The sequence below is a fragment of the Lynx canadensis genome, chromosome D1 (genome assembly GCF_007474595.2).
Source record: "Lynx canadensis isolate LIC74 chromosome D1, mLynCan4.pri.v2, whole genome shotgun sequence".
Taxonomy (NCBI): domain Eukaryota; kingdom Metazoa; phylum Chordata; class Mammalia; order Carnivora; family Felidae; genus Lynx; species Lynx canadensis.
This window is the reverse complement of record NC_044312.2, coordinates 12,139,910-12,163,121: the sequence shown is the minus strand read 5'-3', so window position 1 is coordinate 12,163,121 and position 23,212 is coordinate 12,139,910. Positions and strand designations below refer to the sequence as shown.

At 42.6% G+C, this 23,212-nt stretch overlaps 1 protein-coding gene across 1 annotated transcript; it reads right to left on the bottom strand.

Annotated features, from left to right (window-relative positions):
* Positions 1–4,925: 4,925 nt before the first annotated feature.
* On the bottom strand, positions 4,926–22,470 carry NNMT (nicotinamide N-methyltransferase). The gene is made up of 3 exons (XM_030333341.1): positions 22,120–22,470; positions 20,861–21,068; positions 4,926–5,400 (listed from the first exon to the last, which is right to left on the bottom strand). Exons 1-3 carry the CDS (start codon positions 22,271–22,273, stop codon positions 4,968–4,970), a joined length of 795 nt encoding a protein of 264 aa, XP_030189201.1. The 5' UTR covers positions 22,274–22,470; the 3' UTR covers positions 4,926–4,967.
* Positions 22,471–23,212: the final 742 nt, after the last annotated feature.

Here is a 23,212-nt window from a genome sequence, read left to right as displayed (position 1 = left end):
TGCACCTACAGGATGGCTTCAGATAGGAGGGGAGGAGGGCGGGGTTCTGACCCAGGGATGCCACAGGGAAGAGAGTAATGAGCACGGGCCAAATAGGGAGAAAACAATGTTCTTCCAATTCCCTTTTCAGCCCCTTGGCCTGGGTTTGAGCTCCTATTAGTAGGACTGAGTGTTAGAAACTACTAGAATGTAGGGACCCCTGGGTGGCCCAGTCGGTTAAGCGTCCGACTTCGGCTCAGGTCATGATCTCACGGTTCATGGGTTCAAGCCCCACATCGGGCTATGTGCTGACAGCTCAGAGCCTGGAGCCTGCTTCACTTTCTGTGCGTCTCTCGCTCTCTGCCCCTCCCCCACTCACACTCTGTCTCCCTCTCAAAAATAAATAAACACTAAGAAAAAAAAAGTGGGGCGCCTGGGTGGCTCAGTCGGTTAAGCGTCCGACTTCAGCTCAGGTCACGATCTCACGGTCCGTGAGTTCGAGCCCCCAATGAGGCTCTGGGCTGATGGCTCAGAGCCTGGAGCCTGCTTCCGATTCTGTGTCTCCCTCTCTCTCTGCCCTTCCCCCGTTCATGCTCTGTCTCTCTCTGTCTCAAAAATAAGTAAACGTTAAAAAAAAAAACTAAAAAGAAAAAAAGAAAAAAAAAGAAACCACTAGAACGTCATAAAACTTTGGGCACAAACCAGGCTACTTCGGGGTTCTAGATCAGGAATGAGTAAACTACAACCTTCGGGCCAAATCCACCCATCCACCTGTTTTTATAAATCATGATTTATTGGAACACAGCCATGCCCATTAGTTTGCATATTGGCCATGCCTGCTTTTGCTACAACTATAGATCTGAGTAGTTGGGATTGAGACCGCGATCGCATGTACTATTTGTAGATCGAGTATGTACTATTTGGCCCTTTGCAGGCCAAGTTTGCCCACCTCTGGTATAGACGGAAAGTGTCCCCTATGTCTCTGCGAGGAAACCAGCCTGGCTCTGAGACACCCAAAGGGCAGCTTCCTTTTCCAGACAGACGATGTCATCCCTTCCCCAGCGTTCAGAGGCCAGGGATGTGCACCAGCAGCAGCAGAGCCCAAGCAGGAGAGGCTGCCCGGGGCGGATTCTGGTGTGGACCACTGTTGCAGGCTGGGGAGTGTGTGGAAGCACTTGGGGTGTTACTGCCGTGAGCCGGCTGACACTGGGGGTTCCATCCGCATTCCCACTGCCTGGTTCTAAGTCAATAGTAAGTAAATGTATGGCTTCAATGAGAAAGGAATTGGCAAGTGACACAGAGACTATTATCAGAGCTCCTCTGGCAGGCGGTGCCGGAAAAGAGCCTGTGTGCCTGCAGCCCAGAACGATTTCAATTCTCTCTCCTACGTAGTGATTCAGGACAACTTTGCTCTGTAGTTTTGGCAAGTAGTTTGAAAGATGAAGACTACAATTGGGGCGCCCGAGTGGCTCAGTCAATTGGGCATCCAACTCTTTTTTTTTTTTTAATGTTTATTTATTTTTGAGAGAGAGAGAGAGAGAGAGAGAGAGAGAGTGCAAGCAGGGGAGGGGCAGAGAGAGAGAGAGAGAGAGAGAGAGACACCAAATCTGAAACAGGCTCCAGGCTCTGAGCTGTCAGCACAGAGCCCGAGGCGGGGCTCCAACCCACTGACCGCGAGACCATGACCTGAGCCGAAGTTGGACGCTTAAGGGACTAAGCCACCCAGGTGACCCTGGGCATCCGTCTCTTGATTTTGGCTCAGGTCATGGCCCCACCGTCATGGGATAGAGCCCCGTGTTGGGCTCTGTACTGAGCGTGGAGCCTGCTTAAGATTCTCTCTCTCTCTCTCTCTCTCTCTCTCTCTCTCTCTCTTTCTCTCTCTCTCTCAAAAATAAATAAATAGGGAGGCCTGGGTGGCTCAGTCAGTTAGGTGTCTAACTCTTGGTTTCAGCTCAGGTCATGATCTCTCGGTGTGCATGTTTGAACCCAGCATTGGGCTCTGCGCTGACAGGGCAGAGCCTGCTTGGGATTCTCTCTCTCCTTCTCTCTCTGCCCCTGCTTGTGCCCTCTCTCAATCTCTCAAAATGAATAAAATGAACTTAAAATATAAACAAACAAACTTAAAAAAAGATGAAGAGTATGATTATCACTAACAAGAAATATGATGTGTTTACCAACTGCTAAGCATTATTCTAGGTCTGTTATATGTAGCAATTCCATTTTTTTTCTCACAACAAGAAATTCTACTTGAATCTCAGTTTACAGTTGAGGAAACCAAAGCACAGAGAGGTTATATCACTTGCCCAAGGAGAAACAGCTACTTGCTGGCAGAACCAGAATCTGAAAACAGGATGATCTTTGTAGTTGAAAGAAAGAAAAAAGGATTGCTGCAATGCCAGAGACGTTGGCTCATTCATCAAATCCGGTGGGTTTTCTTGCTTGCTTGTTTGCTGTCACCTAAGAATTCGCTTAGCAAATCACCAAGCATGTGCCTATGTTTGTTCTCTTTCTATCTGTGATTGGTCTAGAGGTGGATGTGTCACTCATCTGGGTCAATAAGCTGTCAGAAACCTGCTGGGGGCTTCTGAGAAAGATCTCCTCACATGAAAACCCTACTCACAGGCAAAGGCAAGTGGAAAGATAGATGTGAATTTCTTATTAGTGATACCAATAAACCCCTACTGTCTGGACCATTTTTAGTCAGCTATTCTGTCACTTACACAGTCTCCATTCCATTCCACTGTACTATGTCCTTCATAGCTCTATTGCAATCAGGAACTATCTTATTTATTGATTTCTTTCCTTATCCCCCACTTTCTCTTCTAACACACAAACTCCCTGGGGCGCCTGGGTGGCTCAGTCAGTTAAGCATCCAGCTACGGCTCAGGTCATGATCTCTGGTTCGCAAGTTGGAGCCCCACGCCGGGCTCCGTGCTGACAGCTCAGAGCCTGGAACCTGCTTCAGATTCTGTGTCTCCCTCTCTCTCTGCCCCTCCCTTGCTCGCACTCTGTCTCTGTCTCTGTCTCTCTCTCTCTCTCTCAAAAATAAATAAACAGTGTTTTAAAGAGCTTTAAAACATAAATTCCCAAGAACGGAGTTCTTACATCCACCACTCACTGCTCTGTCCCTGGGGTCTAGACCATGTCTGGCCAATCTAAATGTAAATCCAAGAGTCTCACAGTGCAGTGGGGAAACAGAAAAATAAAGTTGTAATACCATGTAATAAATGTAACCTTCGAGGTAAAAATCAGAGAAGATTGTCCACTAAGGGGCTGTGCTTTATAAAACTGTTGCCAGTGTGGTCTCAGATTTCCCCCTTTACCCAAATTCTCATAGATGAAAGCCCTATTATTTGAAAGCTTGCTTTTAAAAGAGATCACACAGCATCCATTTAAACCAGGCAATCCAGTTATGCAAATGTGAGTAAGGACTGGTCCTTTGGGGAGGTGACCCAAATGCCTAAAGTTTCAGAAGCTGTGACCTTTGTCCCAGGCTAGGGAGGTACATGGCACTTGGGATGGACAGGGCCCCAGTCTCCACAAACTTCGTTGCTTCTTTGGGGCTCTGGTGGCTCCTGGGGAGTTAAGTACGTTCTTGCAGAAAGGAGGCACAGGCCTGGTCATCCCACCTGCTTACAGGAACAGGGATGGACTTGGCTTCCTCCATGCAGCCTGGGTTGGCCTGTTCGTGTCCTTCAGGATGGAATCTCTAGAAATTGCAAATGTGAATGTCCTGTGAGATTGAACAATTGTAAACATCCCCAAAATGGACTGATACTGTGTTGTGACATGATCGGCCTACGCAACCAAATGAACAAACACGTGCTGATAATTGGCTCTCGTGCTCGGACTGATGTCAGTGCAGGTGGGGGGATGGGAGGGAAGGACTCTCGCTTGTGGGAAGCAGCGATGTCCGCTGTCAGCATTCCTGGGAAGAGGGAAATCTAGGGGATGAGAAACAGACCGGAGAGATGGGTCTCAGGCTCGAGGGAGGACACTCCTCTCTCTAGGAAAGGGGTAGGCAAACTTCCTCTGTACATATCCAGATACCAGATATTTTAGGCTTTGCAGGCCACACCTCTGGTTGCTGTCACAATTACTCAACTTTGCCATTATAGCATGAAAACAACCATAGACAAGACATAAATGAACGGGCCTGGCTGTGTTCCAATAAAACCTCACAAGACAGGCAGCAGGCTGGGTTTGGCTCATGGCCCATAGTTTGTCTACCTCTGTTTTAGAGCACCGGGGTGAAGGGATGGGGCCTAGGAACCAAAGGAGGTAGATACACCGTAGGCAGGTAAGCCTAACTCCAAGTAGGTGCCTGCCCAAGAGTTATGCCGACAGGCTACCTTCCAGAACCCTGTAAGGATGTGAGCTCTGAAGATACCTGTTTCTTATAGCAGTTATAAGACAGTACCTGTTATCTCTCGTGCTAGCTCCTAAACTTGCCTTCAGGTAGAAGTCACAGCCTTGGCCTAGTGTCTTAAAGGAAGCATGAGAAAGGCCTGCCTTATATGGGGGACCCAGGAGCAAAAGGGATGGCTGTTCTCTGACCCCAGAGGCGGTGGTGGCACCAGTGGACCCCAGCAGAGGAAGGGGTCCCCAGAGAAGGTGGCTGTCGAGGAACAGGAGAAGCATGTTCCTGAGAGAGAAGGAAGCAGTGGAACCCTAGGAAAGAAAGCCAATCACCGCAGACACTGCTCTGTTGGCGTGTGTTGAGTGTGGGCTGCCATGACTAGGATGCTTAAGGAAAATGAGGTCTTCTTTTCTAATCATGGGCAGTGAAGACTGGGTGTGCTGGTTGCTCGTCTTTGGACACACAAAGGAAGCACGGAGTAGGTGGTCAGCCAGTTGTTCCTCCACTGACTGACTGTGCCCATCCCATCCTACATGAGCCGGAGAGCCCCTGCCGTTAGATTCAGCTCAGCACAGTGACCAGGCAGTTAGAACCAAGAAGTTAACTGCTTTATTTTCAATCACGGGAGTCATACAGATTTGCTCAGCTTCCGCCCCACCAGAGAGAAAAGCCCTTCGTTGTCGCATATGGTGGAAGAATACCTTCGAGAGATCACCTCAAACTGCTCAACTGAGAAGCCAGCCTCTCTCACGGCAGCTTCTATTGCCTCCCGGCCCAGGCAGAGGCTGGAGAACTTCTGCTCGCCGATCATGTAGTAGCTGCTCTTCAGGGCATCCACCACCACCAGGAAGCCCCCCGGCTTTAGCAGACTGCTGAGGTTCCGGAGGGCTGTGCAGTAGGCAGGGAGGTCTGGGCAGGCGGCATCCAGGCACAGCGTGCTGAGCAGGCAGTCGGCTAGGGGCAGGGGGACGCTGCCCAATGGCCGGCTCTGGGTCACGTCGCACTTGAGCACCTGTGTGACCACACGCCTCAACTTCTCCTCCTTCTCCAGCTCCTTGATTCTGAAATACACAAACCAACAGATACCACTTGCTACCCTATACTCATGATAACCCCGGATCTCTGCAATCAGGGCTGAAAATGGCAGTATTGTCCCAAATGTTATATCCTTGGGGCCATCCCTGATGGGAAAATGGAGGAAGAAGAAAAATGAAGGATGTTTTGGCATATTAATGTGACTACGTTACCCTGTGCTGGATTAAATCTCTTTATAACGTGAGTAATAATATGGAAATGATAACAGAAGTACCTAGCTGCCCGCTTCGACCATGGACTGTCTCCAAGAAATTATTCTTCCTCCACTACTTAGGATAGTGCCTGGCTCATTTATTACTGTTATTGTTATTATTATTATTACTTATTTATCTGTTTGTGTATTCATTATTACACTGGCCTCTTCTGCCAAACTGCAACATGGTGGTCATTCGACCGATACATATCAGGTAATAATGGCTTTAAAATGTGGAAACGGTATTTCTGCATAGCTGCTGATCAGGCTGGGGCATGGGGTCATCCACAGACATTTAGAGAAACTGTTGATAAGCACCAAACAACGGCAGCCAGGGCCCCTCTAGAAAGAAAAGAACCTCTAGTTGCCATTCTCCAGCCACAAAATATAATGCAGAGAGTGTGTTTTATGAAGGGGCTCATTTTCTTGGTAGCTTTGCTCAGAATACTTTCCTTTTCTGCAAAATCAGTGGGGTTTCCGGAGAGAAAACTAGTTCACGAAAGAGGCAGAGAAGGTGAGAGCTGGAGATGAAACAGAGTGTCTGGGATCCTTTCGGAATTTGTTAGGGGAGGCATGAAGGAACAGGCGGACAGAGGATCCGAATTAAATAAACATGTAGAGTGCACAGGAGAAACTGGAGAAAAAAGAAAAGGAGAAAGAAGTAGCAGAAAATCAGAGGGGTAAGAGAAAAGCAAGAATGAGCGTTTAAAGCGCCCAGAAGGCCACAGAGCCCAAATAATAGGAGCGATGAGTGTGTATCTAGTGCTTTGAGGAAATTAATCAACAGAGCCCCAGGGGTGCAAATCTAGCCGTACATTCAGGAAACACACAGTCCATTTGCTGCAGGAGAAGACAGCCTCTTCTAGACAGAGACCGCAGAGGAAGGCCCAACATCAGAGCAGGTGAGAGAGGGACGTACTTCGGGACCACTTCGGGTCACAAGGAAGTCAGTGGTTCAAATAAAACTTGAAGATTTACCTCCACATGGAAAGATCTGAGATAATATCAATTGGTTGTGGACCTCCTATTTAAATATTTAGTTAAAATCCTAAGCCCCATGCATATACTCAGCTATTTATAGACATCCTATATGTCCTAATTTTCCTAAGTTTAGCAATAAGCCTATGAAAAAAATTCTCAACATTTTTGGCCATCAGAAAAACGCACATCAAACCATGAGATAGCACTTCACATCCACTAAGATAGCGGTACTAAAAAAAAAACAGAAAATAACAAGTGCTGACAAGGATGTGGGGAAACAGGAACTTCCACACACAGCTGGTGAGAATGCAAAATGGTCCAGCTACTTTGGAGAAAGTTCTGGAAGTTCCTCAAAAGATGGACACATAGCGTTGTGGATGATCATTGGATTAATTCTTTCTCCCCACCCCCTTCCGCCCTGTACTGGAATCCCCAAGAGGATAGGATCCGTTTCTCATTCGTTCCATCTTGGATCCCCATTGCCTGCCTCTTTCCTGCCACATCACAGAGGTTTTAAAAAAACAAATGTAAAATAAATGACTGAAAATGGGAGTTGGGGCCAGATGAAGTCAATCACACCAATATTTTTCAAAGTGCAATTTGTCATTCATTCACGTATCATAAAGTTAATCAATAAATAGGGGGCACCTGGGTGGATCAATTGGCCAAGCGTCTGACTTTGGCTCACATCATAATCTCCTGGCTCATGAGCTCGAGCCCCGCACCGGCTCTGTGCTGACAGCTCAGAGCCTGGGGCCTGCTTTGGATTCTGTGTCTCCCTCTCTCTCTGCCCCTCCCCCGCTCATGCTCTGTCTCTCTCTGTCTCTCAAAAATAAATAAAATTAAAAAAATTAAAATCTATCAGCAAACATTTGAAAAAATAATGGAGAATAAACCAGAAAACAAAATCCCTGATAGTAGTAATTCAATATAGTATTATTTTGTGAAGGTTTTTCAGCATCACTTTGCTCGTAACAGCCAAAAGATGGAGACAACCTAAAAGCCCATCAACTTACGAAGGGATTAATTCTGCTATACCCACGCAGTAGAATAATACTCAGTCGTAAAAAGGAATGAAGCGCTGATTCATGCTACAACGTGGAAGAACCTTGAAAACATTACACTAAGTGAAAGAAACCAGACACAAAAGGCCACCTATTGTATGATTCCATTTACACGAAATGTCCAGAAAAGGCAAAGCTCTAGAGACCAAAAGCGGACCAGTGGTTTCCAGCAATTGAGAGGATCCAAGACGTGAGAATGACTGCCAGTAGGTACAGGGTTTGTTTGGGGAGTGATGAAAATGTTCTAAAACTGGCGTAAAGATTGCACAACTACGTGAAGATACTAAGAACTATCATACTTTAGATGGGTGGGTCTTATGTCAGTTTTATCTCAGAAAAGCTGTTATGCTAAAGAGAGAGAGAAGTAACATAGCAAGGTATTAGTTTGAGGGAAGTCCTGCCAGACAATAAACTGGTCTACACAGGGAATAATTACCTCTGGTTGGGTCTACCTACTCCCCTATCAAGGGTAGAAATGGTAGTAGGGTAACCAGTTTGTCCCGGTTGGTCTGGACTTTCCCTGTTTTCCCACTGAAGATCCCATGTCCCGGGAACCCTTCTCAGTCCAGGCAAACAGGGAAGGTCAGTCATTCTAAAAGCAGGGAAATCCGTTACAAAGCTGCCATTCAGCCTGATAGAACGGGGATGGTGTGGCCGAACTTTTTAAGAAGAGAAGATAACAATTCAACCTTATGGAAGTCTGTGTGAAACACAGATTTGACTAGGTAAAATGAATCTAGAAGAGAAACATTCAAACAACCTATCTGCACATATGGATAGCCTGGGTGTATACAAAAAGCTGAAGAAGTGGCAACGTGGCAGGTTTGAACGTGCTTAGAGATGATCCTTCATATTCGGAACACCACGGGCACGTGTGTTTACGTGATTATGTCAGAAGCAGGTGGACCTCTGGGCCCTGTTGTCTATGAAGCTATTTGAAAGATACAAGTTACCACAGAACGAGTACCTGCCAGTCAATTTACGATGGAAATTGTTCCCAAACTGGAAGATACACTGTGAAGTCTAGAAAGCTCATGGAGAATGTGCCAATTTGAGAGGCAAGTTGGCTGGAAACACCCACTGTTGTGGAGACCTGCTCGTCTTTGGGCATCGAGCAAACACGGTAAACTCGGCTGCCAAGGTATCCGTGTACAGTTGACATCTCAGGGCTTCTCAGCACCAGGGAAATGGACTCGCCTGGAGACACAGGCAATTACCACTCAGCTTCACGTCCAGCTCCAGGGGTAAGGAATAAACACACACCAGAAAAGTGTTAGGCAGTTCTACAGGGAGCTAACAGCAGTGTGGCCATTTCTGTAGTTCCAAAGATCTACCCTTTCAAATGAATCACTATGCAAAAAAGCGCAGCTGTTTCTTCTGTAAATATGCGATCCACAGAAGCTGGGGAGAGAGGGGATAAAGAGTAGGACTCCTGGGAAGAGCGCTTTGTGAGAATGTATTCCTGCACTCCAAGAAATTACCGCGAGGTTTACAGAGGTTCCTCCTGCCCCATCTCTGCAAGGCAGGTGGCGGACCAAAGCCCCGGGATGAGATCTTTCGATGACACTCACCGCTTCCCCCAAGCCCCATACCCAGAGGTTCCAGCAGGCCCTCCTGAGGGAGAACCAGCAGAATGCATAAAGGATATAAAAAGCTTCACACACTTGGATATCAATATAAGAATTGTGTGAGCCAGGAATAATCATTGGTAAGCCTCTGGTACAGGCAATCGCTGACTCAGGTGAAAGACAGACATTTCAGGAGGGAGAGGCTGGAAAACAAAATACATGCAGTCATTTGTTTGACTTTTTTGTTTTTTATAACCTCTTTGATGTGACAGGAAAGGGGCGGGCGATGGGGACCCAAGATAGAACAAATGAGAAATGGATCCTATCCTCTTGGGGATCCCAGGCTGGGGCAGAGGGGCGGTGGGGAGAAAGAACTTATCCAATGCTTACCCACAAAAATGACAAATTAATACTAGGAAGCAGAGGGCCGACAGAGGAATGTTGGGAGCTTGACTTGGTCTGGAGTATCAAGGAGATCTCCTCCAAAATGGAGTCAGGTAAGCAGAGGTGCAGGAGGTAAATAAATAAGAGTTCACCAGGCCAAGGGGAGTACGAAAGGGGAGATGTTCCAGCCAGGGGCAACAGCATGTGCAAAGGCCAGATGGTGGGAGGAAATACGGAGAGAAGGCTGATGAGGCTGGACTCAGAAAACAAAGCACAGCGTGGTAGGAAGTGAGGCAACGGGGTTTAAGCAGGTGCCAGACGAGACGAGGTTTCGGGGAGCAGGTTAAGAACTTTGCTTTTTACCCTAAAAGCTGTGGGAAGTTACAAAATGGTGCCACCAGATCTACATTTGAAGGTGATCGCTTTGGGACGAGAGTGGAGGTGGAAGGCCACTTAGGAGGGAGAGAATGGTGTCTTGGACCAGGAAAATAGCCTGGAGAGAAAATATTGGAAAATATACACTTGTTTGAGAAAACTCAGAAGTAAAATGGACAGAATTTGGGGCACTGGGGTGGCTCAGTCGGTTGAGCGTCCAAATCTTGACCTCAACTCAGGTCTTAATCTCAGGGTCTGAGTTCAAGCCTTGCTGGGCCCCGCACTGGGCGTGAGACCTACTGAAAAAAACAAAATGGACAGAACTTGGTGCTGATCATAGACCATGACTGAGAGGAAGAAGGCAAGAATGGCTTCCAGGCTCCTGGCTTCTTTAATTAATTCTATGATGGCAACACCCAGGGCGGGAAGCATGCAGAAGCGGAGCAAACCTGGGAAGGCTGTAGCTCTATTTTGGGCACTTTCAGACACATGAGTAGAAATGTTTACAGTTTGAAGGAAATGGCCAGGTGACATTTCCTCAGTCTGCCCTGTTCATTTTCCCAGGGGAAGAATGCAGGGAGAACATCTAAGAGAAAGGGATGCTTTTAAGAGGGAGAAACTTTTCCTAGGGATCGCTGAAACGATCACCATGACCGTGGAGATGCCGATTCTGAGAAGGAACATCAATCTTTTACAAGACATGAAAATATAGACGCCAGTATTTCTCAAACTGTAAAATGCATACAACGCCCTGCAGATCTTATTAAAATGCAGATTCTGGTTCTGTAGGGAGGGAGCCAGGCCTGAGAGCCTGCATTCCTACTAGGCTCCCAGGCGCTATGGAAACTGCTTAGCCTGAGGACCACAAGGCAGGCAATGTGCCCCCAGCTGTAGGGGCCAGAGGTTATTCAGTGCCGTTTTTTAAGATCTTTTAAGGTAAAACAGGCTTGAGTAGTCATTTCTACCTTAGCATTTGACTCTCTGACCTGATAAATAAATAATGCGAAGCCAGAATTTGGTACCGATGGCTTACAACTTTTCCGAAGGTTTTAAAGAGGAGTGGTATTCTAAAAGTATGAGTCACACTCCAAAGGCAGAGGACCAGGAGACAGCTCAAACTGTCTTCGGCAGCACTCAGCACAAGAAATAGCTTCAGATAAAGAAGAAATAATCTCAAGGGAAATAGGTTGTGAGCTGATAGAGGTACTTGAAGATGCAAGAAAGACATACGTTGAATGGGATCGCTATCATTCTCAAAATAGTTGAAGCCACAGGATCTGGCACGAGGATAAGAGCAAGAATGCAGAATTTTCCTGCCAAAAATACAGTTCCTTCTTCTCACAGCGACTGGGAAGGGACACTTTCTCAAGAGCCAATTGTTAGGAGCAGACGATCCTGGCAGGAGATAAGCAATGCTTTTAGTATCCTGCTAGATTTTAAGGGTTCACTTCTGAATGAGATGGAAAGGCTTATGATAGCTAGGGAAATTGAGAAGAAAGTTTTAAAAGCCTTCTTGACATATGATTTGGACTTCGGAAAGGTGTATTGTCTGACTGACTGAAAACTCTTTTATAAACTTTCCCTGAAATTCTATAAATCCTGGGAAATTCCGTATTTATTGAATAATTTGGAAATATTGTCCGAATCCTCAGAGCTATGGGTTAGTTGTTTTTTTTTTTTTCTAGTTAGTACCAGTTCATTCTGTGGAATCACAAAGTCGATAGGAAAAGAAAAAGAAGTTGGAAATTACATTTATTTTGAAGAATGCATCTTTAGTTTGAAGACTATCGCTAGCATAAAATTCTAAGTAAGGAGTTTCTAGGATTAAAATGGCATTTGAAAGTAGTCTCTCTCAGCTTCTTGCCAGGAAAAAATAGGGAAATATTTAGCAACATTAGACAGTTTTGCGTTGTTGTTCACTTATAAAGGCTACACAAATATATTCCCGACACACACAGACTTAGAAAATGTCACTTACGTGTTCTTCTCGAAAACACTAGTTGAAGACCTATTCTACAGACTAAAAGATGCATCAGAATTAAAAACTTAAAAACTAGAAAAATCACATTAAATGAACATAAAATAAAACTAAATGTTCATATAACTGCAAATATGATTACAGACTGATAGCAAATATCCAAATTGATCCTTGAAAGGAAATATGAAAATAAGACTTCAGGGGCGCCTGGGTGGCTCAGTTGGTTAAGCATGTGACGTTGGCGGAGGTCATGATCTCATGGCTCATGGGTTCAATCCCTACATTGCTCTGTGCTGACAGCTCGGAGCCTGGAGCCTGCTTTGGATTCTGTGTCTCCCTCTCGCTCTGCCCCTCCCCTGCTCTCTCTCGCTCTCTCTTGCTTTCTCTCTCTCAAAAATAAACATTAAAATTTTTTTTTAAAAATAAAATAATGCTTTAAATTACTATATATGGATTTAAAATCGCCAGTTTTAACAACAAACACTGGGGAGATAGATGCCAGAAGGACTTTGGGTATCAAAAAATGTTAAATTCCTCATATAATGAGGAACAAAAAAAAATTACTGATTCTTACCTGGCCTTAACAAGCTGAATTTGTTTCCAGAAGACCTGCATTTTAAGAGATACTAAAAAAAAGTTCTTCAGGTGAAGGGAAATGATGCCAGATAGAACCCTAGATGTGTAGAAAGAAATGAGGAAGACTATGCAGACAGATATGTGGATAAACATCAAAGACTTTATATACGTTTGTTTAAAATACTACTGACTAGTGTGCATATACTTAAACTACTGAACTGTCTACTTAAAAATAGTTCAGGGGTGCCTGGGTGACTTAGCTAAGCATCCGACTTTGGCTCAGGTCATGATCTTGTGGTTCGTGAGTTCGAGCCCCGCACAGGGCTCTCTGCTGTCAGTGCAGGGCCCACTTTGGATCCTCTGTCTCCCTCTCTCTCTCTACCTCTCCTCTGCTCACAAGCCTGTGTTATCTCTCTGTCTCTCCCTCTCTCTCTGTCAAAAATAATAAATAAACATTTAAAAAATAGTTCAGATGCTAAATTTTATGGTGTGTGTTTTTTAACCACAATAAAAAGTAAAATAAAATAAAATAAATAAAAGCACTACTGACTTTTTAAAGCAAAAATAGTAACAAAGTATCATAGTATTATCCTAGAAATAAAGTAAAATCTAGGACTAGTGCAGGGGCAAGAGTGGATGTAGGAATTACACTGTGGTAATGTCTTACATGGCTCGTGAGGTAAAATGTTAAAAATATAGGGGCGCCTGGGTGGCTCAGTCGATTAAGCGTCTAGTTTCAGCTCAGGTCATGATCTCACTGGTTAGTGAGTTCGAGCCCCGTGTGGGACTCTGTGATGACAGCTCAGAGCCTGGAGCCTGCTTCCGATTCTGTGTCTCCCTCTCTCTCTGCCCCTCCGCTGCTTGTGCTCTGTCTCTCTGTCTCAAAAATAAACAAACATTAAAAAGTTTTTTAAAAAATTAAAAACTATGTACTGTAATTTCTGGAAAAATTACACATGCACACACACGCATACACTCACACAAAACACAAAACAGGTCAACAGAAAAAAAGCCAATAATAGAAGATAAAAAGGAATACTAAAAATGTTCATATTTATACTAACTGGAATGCCAAACATTATTCCATTCACCAAGGAGAAGCAGGAACAAAGGCACAAATGAATAACAAAACAGACGGGACAAATAAAAAATACATACCAGGATGTTTGACTGAGACTCAACCATACAATACCAGTAATTACCTTAAATGTAAGTGAAATAAAGAATCCAGCTAAAGGACAGAAATCATCACACTGGGTTGAAAAGCAGGGCCTACTACATACTACTGGCAAGAAAAACATTTTAAGTATAAAAACACAGACAGATTGAAAACAAAAGGGTGGAAAAGATATACCATGTCTATTAGTTATCTATTGCTGCATTATAAATTACCCCAAAACATAACAATTTAAAACAAACATTTATCTCACAGTTTCTGTGGGTCGGATATCTCGGTACCAATTAGCTGAGTACCTCATGAGGCAGAGTGTTGGCTATGTCTTCAGTCTCACCTGAAGGTTTGACTGGGGGAAAATTTGCTTCCAACTCCCTCCAGACAAGCGAGTGAGAGGGAACACCCAATAAGGAAGCCATGGTCTTTTGGTAACCTAATCTCTCAGAATTGATGTGCCAATACTCTGTTAGATTATACTTGTAAGCATCTAGTCACTAAATCCGATGGACACCCAAGGGAAAACAATTAAAGAAGAGATGAATATTTGAGGTGAAGATTACTGGGGACCCTCTTAGAGGCTAACACTCCAAACAAACACCAAGCATAAGAAGGCTAACGTGGTCATATTAATATCAGAGTAGACTTCAAGACAAAGTGTATTACTGACAGTAAAGGGAGATATTTCTTAATGACAAAATGATCAATAAATCATGAAGAAACAACAATCCTAAAAATATATGCAGATAGAGTACAAGACTTCAAGCTATATGAAGCAAATGTTAACATAATGATGGGGAACAAGAGATAAACCCACAATCATAGTTTGAGATTTTTAATACCTTTCCCTCAGTAATTGATAAACAAAAAATCCTGTAGAAAAATCTGAAAAATACTATCAATCTACCTGACCTCATTGATATTTATGAAACTATAACTTACAACAGGATGATATACATTCTTTTTAGTGTAGAAAGCACATAGATTATTCACCAAAATAGACCCCATGCTGACCATAAAATAAATCTCTGACTACAACAAAATTTAAGTAGAAGCCAATAACAATATCTAGAAAATCTTGAAATTTTTGGAAATTAAGCAACACAATTCTAAATAACTCATGGTCAAAGAAGAAATCACAAAGGAAATCAGAAAATACGCCAAAGTGGATAATAATAAAAATATGACATATCACAAATCATGAGCAGCAACTAGAACAATCCTGAAGGAAATTTAGAGCTTTAAATGGCTACATTAGAAGAGAGAAATATGTGAAATCAGTGATCTAAGCTTTTATCTTAAGAAGCAGGAAAAAGAAGAGTATATAAAAACTAAAGTAAATGGAAGAGAGAAAATAAGGGAAAAAAAGAGCAGAAATCAACACGACTGAAAATGGAAGGACAATAGAAAAAAATCAACAAAACCAAAAGTTGGTTCTTTGAAAAGATTAATAACATCAATCTCTAGCAAGATTGATCAAGGTATTTTTTAAAAGACAAATTGCCAATATCAAGAATGAAAGAAGGAAGATCATGGTAGATCCTACAGACATTAAAAGAGTAATAAAGATGGGCGCTTGGCTGGTTTAACATCTCAATTTAGGCTCAGGTCATGATCTCACTGGTTGGTGACTTCAAGCCTTGTGTTGGGCTTTGTGCTGATAGCTCAGAGCCTGGAGCCTGCTTCACATTTTGTGTCTCCCTCTCTCTGTGCCCCTCCCTCACTTGCACTCTGTGTGTGTATGTGTGTGTGTGTGTGTGTATGTGTGTGTCTCAAAAACATCTCTCTCTCTCTCTCTCAAAAATAAACATCAAGAAAATTTTAAGAGTAATAAAGACATATTGTTAAAAAACTTATGACAATAAAATTGACAACCAAGATGAATAGGATAAATTCCTTGAAAGATACTATTTATCAAAACAGACAAAGAAGAAATGGAAAATCCAAATAGCCAGTGAAAAACATTATTCTTAATTTTAAAAACATCATACACATGAAACAACCCTTCAGGTACAGGTAGCTTTGCTAGTGAATTCTATCAATCATTTAAGGAAGAAATAATACTAATTATACACAAACTCCTTCAAAAAATAGAGGAGGAAGAAATATCCTCAACTTACATGAATCCAGCATCATGCTGATATCAAAATCTGCCAGGCATATTTCTAGAAAAGAATATTACGGCTCAATATCGATCATATTTGTAGATGCAAAAATCCCTACCAAAATATTAGCAAATCACATCCAGTCATACCTAAAAAAGGTACTACCTCATGACCAATGGGTGTATTCCAGTTAGATTTGAACAGTCAAAAATCTTCCAGTATAATTCACATTTTCGGAATAAAGAAGAAAAGTCATATGGCCATCTCAATGAATTCCGAAAAAAATTGACAAAGTTCAACATTTGAGTTAAAACTCCCAAGAAATTAAAATGTAAAGAAATTAGTCAGATAAAGAATATCTGAAAAATCTAAATAATATTGTACTTAATGTGGACACTAAAATTGGACATTTTTCCTTATGATATGCAAAAAGGTACATAGGTCGACTTCCAACCTTTCTATTCAATATTGTTTTGGAAGTCCTAGCCAGTGTAGTAGACCAGAAAAATAAATAAAAGGCATAGAGCTGGAAAAGAAGTAAAACTATTTTTATTTGCAGATGATATAAGAGTATACATAGAAAAGGCTAAACTTAATTAATGAAGTCAGCAGGACTTCAGGACACAAGGTTAGTATATAAAATGCAATTGTACTTCAATATACTAGGAAATTTTTATATTTTATATTTTTTCACAAGGAATATCATTTTATTACTGTAATCACAAAATCATAATTTTTACATCTACAGAAATGCGTAAGGGGACATTAATCAGTGAATTGATAATTCGCTTCATAAAGAAGGCAAACATACTACAGAATGTATTGTAAAGAAAAAATGATTGTAAAATTCTCTGGCCTTGCAGTGCACCTTTTAGTGCAAGTATTTAAGACACAATAGTGTTCAATTAAGCAAAGTATATATACTGGCAAATTAACAATAACATTAAAAAAACATAAAACAAGATTTTTTTTAATGCTGAGTTATTTATTTTGAAAGAGAGAGAGGAGAGAGCATGTGCATGCAAGCTGGGGAGGTGTAGAAAGAGAGAACCAAGAGGGCCCCACGCTGTCAACACAGAACCCAATGTGGGGCTGGAACCCAGGAACAATGAGATCTTGACCTGAGCTGAAATTAAGAGTTGGGCACTCAAATGACTGAGCTATACAGGTGCCCAAAACACAGGAAATTTTTAACAAAATATATATAGAATATGAGAACTACAAAACATTACTGAAACTAAAGAAGTCCTAATAAATAGGGGCGCCTGTGTGGCTCATTCGGTTGGGCGGCCGACTTCGGCTCAAGTCATGATCTTGCGGTCTATGAGTTTGAGCCCCGTGTCAGGCTCTGTGCTGACAGCTCAGAGCCTACAGAGCCTGGAGCCTGCTTCAGATTCTGTGTTCCCCCCACCGCTGCCCCTCCCCCACTCGTGCTCTGTCTCACTCTGTCTCTCAAAAATAGATGTTAAAAAAATTTTTTTAATAAATAAATAAAGTGATAAACCATGTTTATGGACTGCAGATTCCTTATGTCCATTCTCCTAAAGTGAAATGTAAGTTCAAAGATCACAATCAAAATCTCAGCAGCCTTTTTGGAAGAGATTGACAAGTTTATTCTAAAATTTATATCAAAATGTAATGGCACTAAAAATGCTTTTGCACAGTGAAGGAAATCCTCAACCAGACAACAAGGCAGACTACTGAATGGGAGAAGTTATTTGCAAATGATATATCTGTTAAGGGGTTAATATCCAAAATTTATAAAGAACTTATACAACCTGACACCAAAGAAACAAATAATCCAGTTAAAATGGGCAGAGGACCTGAATAGATATTTTTCCTAAGCAGATATACAAATGGCCAACAGACACATGAAAAGATGCTCAACATCACTCATCATCAGGGAAATGCAAATCAAAACCACAACGAGATATCACCTCACACCTGTCAGAACAGCTAAAATAAAAAATATAAGAAATAACAAGCGTTGGTGAGAATGTGGAGAAAAGGAACCCTCATGCATTGTTGGTGCAGCCACTGTGGAAAACAGTATGGAGGTACCTCTAAAAAATTAAAAATAGAATCACCATAGGATCCATTAATTCTACTACTGAGTATTTATCCAAAGAAAATAAAAACACTAATTTGAAAAGATGTACACATCCCCATGTTTATTGCAGCATTATTTACAATAGCCAAGAAATAGAAGCAACCCAAGTATCCATCCATAGATGAACAGGTAATGATATGTGGTGTGTGTGTGTGTGTGTGTGTGTGTGTGTGTGTGTGTATCCAATAGAATATCACTCAGCCATAAAAAATGAGATCACCTTGCCATTTCCAACAACATGGATGGACCCAGAAGGTATAATGCTAGGTGAAATAAGACAGACAGAGAAAGACAAATACCATAACAATTCCATATTTTTAAAATTCCACCATATGTGGAATTTAAGAAACAAAACAAAGAAAAAAGAAGACAAATAAAAGAAATAGACTCTTAAATACAGAGAACAAACTAGTGGTTGTCAGGACAGTGGCGGGAGAGGGGTAGGGGAAAAAGGTGAGGGGGATTAAGAGTACGCTTATCATGATGAGCACCAAGTAACTGAACCACTATATTGTGCACCTGAAATTAACATAAGACTGTATGTTAATTATACTTCAATTAAATATATACATTATACAAGTATATACAAAAATTGCCAAAATAATTTTGAAAAATAACAGAGTTAGAGGATTTATACCCTCTGATTTCAATACTTACTTTCCCTGGTAAAAAGGACAAAAGACCCAGTGGAAGTTTAGTGACTCTACATGCAGCAAAAACATTAACTGGGAAACACAATAGAAAACTCCCAGTTCATTTATATCACTATAGTCTAAGGAATTGTATAATCAGTGAATCACCTTGATAACTTATATCCGACAATCTACACTATCAGTTAGTGTAGTAACAATATGTAAGAAAACAAAGTATAGAATATTCCTACTAAGCTTGAATTCAGCACAGCATTAAAAAAATGAAAGGATTAAAGAAGTAGGAGCAGACTATAGAGTTAGTTTCAGAAGAGAACCTGATTCAGGAATAAATAAATTTGGTAGAGTGAAGAGGAAGAAAATTTAAGCGCACATATAGAAACATGAGTTGACCATAACTCCAGAGGAAGAGTATGGAGGTAGGCATACCCCTGGGGACATGTTAAGACCACATGATTTTATATTTATCCCTGGAATTCCAGAATATTACCTCACTCCTGTTTCTCAAGTTCAGAAACATCGGAGTCATACCTGATACTTACCTCTCATCATTCCCCATGACCAATCATTACAAACTCTTATCCATTCTGTCTCAAAAATTCATCTTAAGATCATCTTCCTCTCTCCATCACCAACCAATCCATTAGTCCAAGTCACCATCATCTCTTACCTGGATTAAAGTGTCTCCTTTCTGCATCTCTCATTCTCCTCTAAACACAGCCATTCTCCACACAACATCCAGAGATCTTTGTAAATGTAAATGGGGTCACATCACTTTCTGGGTTACACCTCTGATGCCTTCTCATCACACTTGAAGTACAGGATCTTTAGCCTGCCCTCAAAGCCTTAAGTGATCTGACACGTGCCTGCCTTCTCTGATATAAGGTCTAGGAGACACAGGACTTCCTCCATCTTGCCCACCAGTCTATCCCAGTAGCTAGAACTGTGTGGCACATCCTACATGCCCAATATGGGTTCACTGAATGAACAAACACTAGTTCCTTTAACCAAGAACCAAAAAGTGTTAGCACCTGTTTCTTGAGGGAGATTGTCTTGCTGGGAAATCAGAGCCCTTTCCTGACCAAAGAATGGGATATGTTAATCAAAATACGTGTGCTTTCTCATTGTGAATGAAAAGCCAAGAACAGGAAGGACAGAGGATGATGTGCTGTGCAACACACAAAGTGTGCAGTACATGAGCAAGGGTGGGGGTGCAAATACAGGAAGAAGTGGATTGGGGAAGGAAGGGAGTTGTGTAAAAATTAAATCATGGGCAAGAAGGTGTGGAAAGACAAGGGGAAATGCACAAAAACATACAGTAAGAGCAGGGGGAAAAAAAGAAATGTAAAGATAACTGAGCATATAAGAAGTAGTGGACAGGTCTAGTAGGATCCTGGGAGGAATACTGAAGTGGTCTTTTTAGACAGTTTGCGAAGAATCCTGTGGGGCTTCAGCAACATGCTTATAACAGCAAATAGTCAGGTGGGCGGGACAGCGGAACTGGGCTGAGCCACTGCAGGACCATTGCCAGAGGCCAGAGGTACATCAGGACAAGGGAAAGACAAAATGAAATGCAGACCTCACCCTTCTGGCTAGTAAGCCATTGACAATTTCTCATGTGGAGAGAAATTAATCATTTAAATAAGACTTGTCCACATAAACTGACTTGTAGACAGAGTCGGCTAAGAGGTTGATCATTAGTCGTGAGTATGTAAAGCTCTGATTTTTGTGGATGGAGAGGAACACATTCTTTTCAGATACTTCCTTTATGCTGCTAATCCCAGTTTAAAAACCTGGGCAGCTTTTAGTTGTCTCTGGTGGTGTCAGCATTAGCCACCCTCACAGCAGATCCCTAAGCACTTGGGTAGTTAGCAGCAGGATGGCACTGGGGAACACCCAAAAGCTGCTGGTTGCAGAGACAGTTTCCCCTCTTTGTTGAACTTGGATAAAGGTCATTGTCTCATGGTACCTGACCTGCATGCTGTGCCCCCACATTGGTCTGGGAAGATTTTGTCTCCTCTTGGCTCAGTGGCCATTTCTTCAATTCTCTTCTGTGCCTTCTGCTGTTCTGGTGGGCACACGTGCACACACACACGTCCCTCTATCTCGTTCTCTCTCTCTACCTCTTCTTCTCCATCTGGACTTCTCTTTGGCCTCTCCCTGTTCCCTTTGCTTTTTAACTTGGGCTATAAAGATAATTCTTGGTTCAGAAAACTGAACTGTCACTCAAGGACCGTCAGAAAGCCCGGAAGCAGACCCTGGTTTCTCTACCTGTTCCCTTCGAGCTCGCACACGTAGGTTACCACTGGGGACCAGTCAAAGGCCCCTGGTTCCTTCTTTAGCCATTTCTGCAGCTCCTGCAGGTTCTGCTCAGTGTAGTCAGTGACAATGATCTCCTTGAAGGATTCACAAGCAGAGAGGAGCTGGTAGATGGTAGGGCCAGAGCCAATGTCAATCAGGAGGTCCCCCTTCACACCATCTGGTTTAGAGAAGGGAACAAGGAAAGGGGATGAGGCCTCATATGACAGTGGACAGAGCGGGTATGCACTGTTTTCACTGGGACTGTGCTAGAAAGTCGCAAAGACAGACCATCTCTCTACTCACTCCTCTTCCCTCAAAGGTTTTTTTTTTTTTTTTTTACATGATTGCATTTTCCATTATCCAATCCAAGCTGGAAGCATGCTCCTGGAATATTTTTAGGTGTAGGAGAAGAAAAGATTGACATCTGATGTACAGACCTTTAATCCAGATAGACTGCTACACAGAGAATGTAAAAACTATTAAGAAATACTTGGGGAAAGTTAAAATTTTGTTTTTGGTTTTGACTTTGGTTTTGGGGAGAAGGGAGTTGAAAGTTCAATTAAAATAAAATTGACTTTTCATGTCTCTCTCTAAAAAGCATCCAATTCTCGGGGCGCCTGGGTGGCGCAGTCGGTTAAGCGTCCGACTTCAGCCAGGTCACGATCTCGCAGTCTGTGAGTTCGAGCCCCGCGTCAGGCTCTGGGCTGATGGCTCAGAGCCTGGAGCCTGTTTCCGATTCTGTGTCTCCCTCTCTCTCTGCTCCTCCCCCGTTCATGCTCTGTCTCTCTCTGTCCCAAAAATAAATAAACGTTGAAAAAAAAAAAAAAAGCATCCAATTCTTCACATATTGGGAGGTCTTTATCCCATACACATGTGCAACATTCCTTTGAGTTAGGAACAGAATAAGTATTAGAATCTCCATTTCTTAAGTGGCCCATCATAGTTCAATGGCTGGCTCTGGTCACCTAGAGAATTGATGTAGAATCAAGGACAGAACGCCTGTCTTTTGGTTTCCATTTGGCACAACCAAATGAGACAACACATAAAAAAGCACTTTGTAAATGGTAAGCTATCCCTATCAACATTCGTTTTCATCCTTGTTAAATAAATGAGTGATGCCAAAAGGGCTGTCACATTGCAATGTCTAGACACCAACCCAGCAGTGCCCTGAGATTCTATTTATATGACTCACATTTCGGTGGGGAGACATAGGGATAACACACACTTACCGAGGCAGAATATCTTGAAAAGATTTTTCAGAAGATGCCTAAGAATCTCATTTTCTGCAGAGTGTCTTGACCCAAAGTTGTAATATTTTTCTAGGTAATCCCGAGGGTTAAAATGTCTCAGATAAGTGTCCTTGGAGGTGAAGGTCGATTCCATTGTGTTTTGCTCCTGTGTCCACTCTGGCTCTCTCTTTCTCCCTCTCCTCTAGGACTCAGGGACTCACCCTGCAGAAGTTGTCTTTTTAAGTCTCAGGCTTCAATCCTTCTGTTAGTCCAACCTACCCCTTAGAGACTGTTATTTGGTTAAACACTAACTGGCAGAAACATCCAAGAATGTTCTGGCTGTTCTGGGAAGTGATGAAATTTTTGGGTAAGGGAACCTAGGAGAAGTGGGTGTGGGAAGGGGAGGGCCATGAGCTGTATGCAATTCTCGGCCAAGGGGTGAAGTTCAACTGCAGGAGAAAGCATCTGGGCTCATCGGGGAAATCATTTGACTCAGAGAAGAACCACTAAGGCTAGAGAGGTGTGTCATGTCCCCAGGGCACCATCAGTTCTTCTTGTAATGATTTTCCCAAAAAAGAGCCACAAAGAATGGTTTGAATTAAACAGTCTTAAAGAAAGCAAAGAGGGGAAAGAGGAGGATTAGGAAATGTCTTTAAGGGCTAAGAAATGTTGGCTAAAGAAGGAATCTCAGAGGAAATTTGGAAAGAGGGTAAAAGTAATTTTAAAAATGGGATGAGGCTTCCTCCAATGTCTAGGCAAGCCACAATCCTGTGATCCTCTCCTCATGCTCTCACATCCCTCCCTCCCCTCCCTGTACATCTGCAGAGTCCCAAAGCTACCAGTTTTCAGCAGCTGGCAACTACTTCCTCCCTAAGCCTCCCCACTCATTTCAATCCATTGAAATCCTAATGGTTCTTTCAAAGTGAAATGAAATGTATAAGAATGCCTTATATTTCCTTTTATGAAGCTCGCATTGCCCTTAGAATTCTCTCACCCAGCCAAGCCCTTGATTTTGTCATGTCATGTATTTGTTCCTGGTTTTGTCTGTGTCAATCCTTCTCCCAAAACTAATTTTTTACATGAATGATACACT

Bases quoted from the DNA above. Each gene is read 5' to 3' on its own strand.
- NNMT (XM_030333341.1), bottom strand. From the start codon at position 22,273: ATGGAATCGACCTTCACCTCCAAGGACACTTATCTGAGACATTTTAAC. The intron at 21,069-22,119 runs GTAAGTGTGTGT...TCTCTAAACCAG, and splicing joins TTTCAAGATATTCTGCCTCG to ATGGTGTGAAGGGGGACCTC. The intron at 5,401-20,860 runs GTAGAGAAACCA...TGTGTATTTCAG, and splicing joins TGCGAGCTCGAAGGGAACAG to AATCAAGGAGCTGGAGAAGG.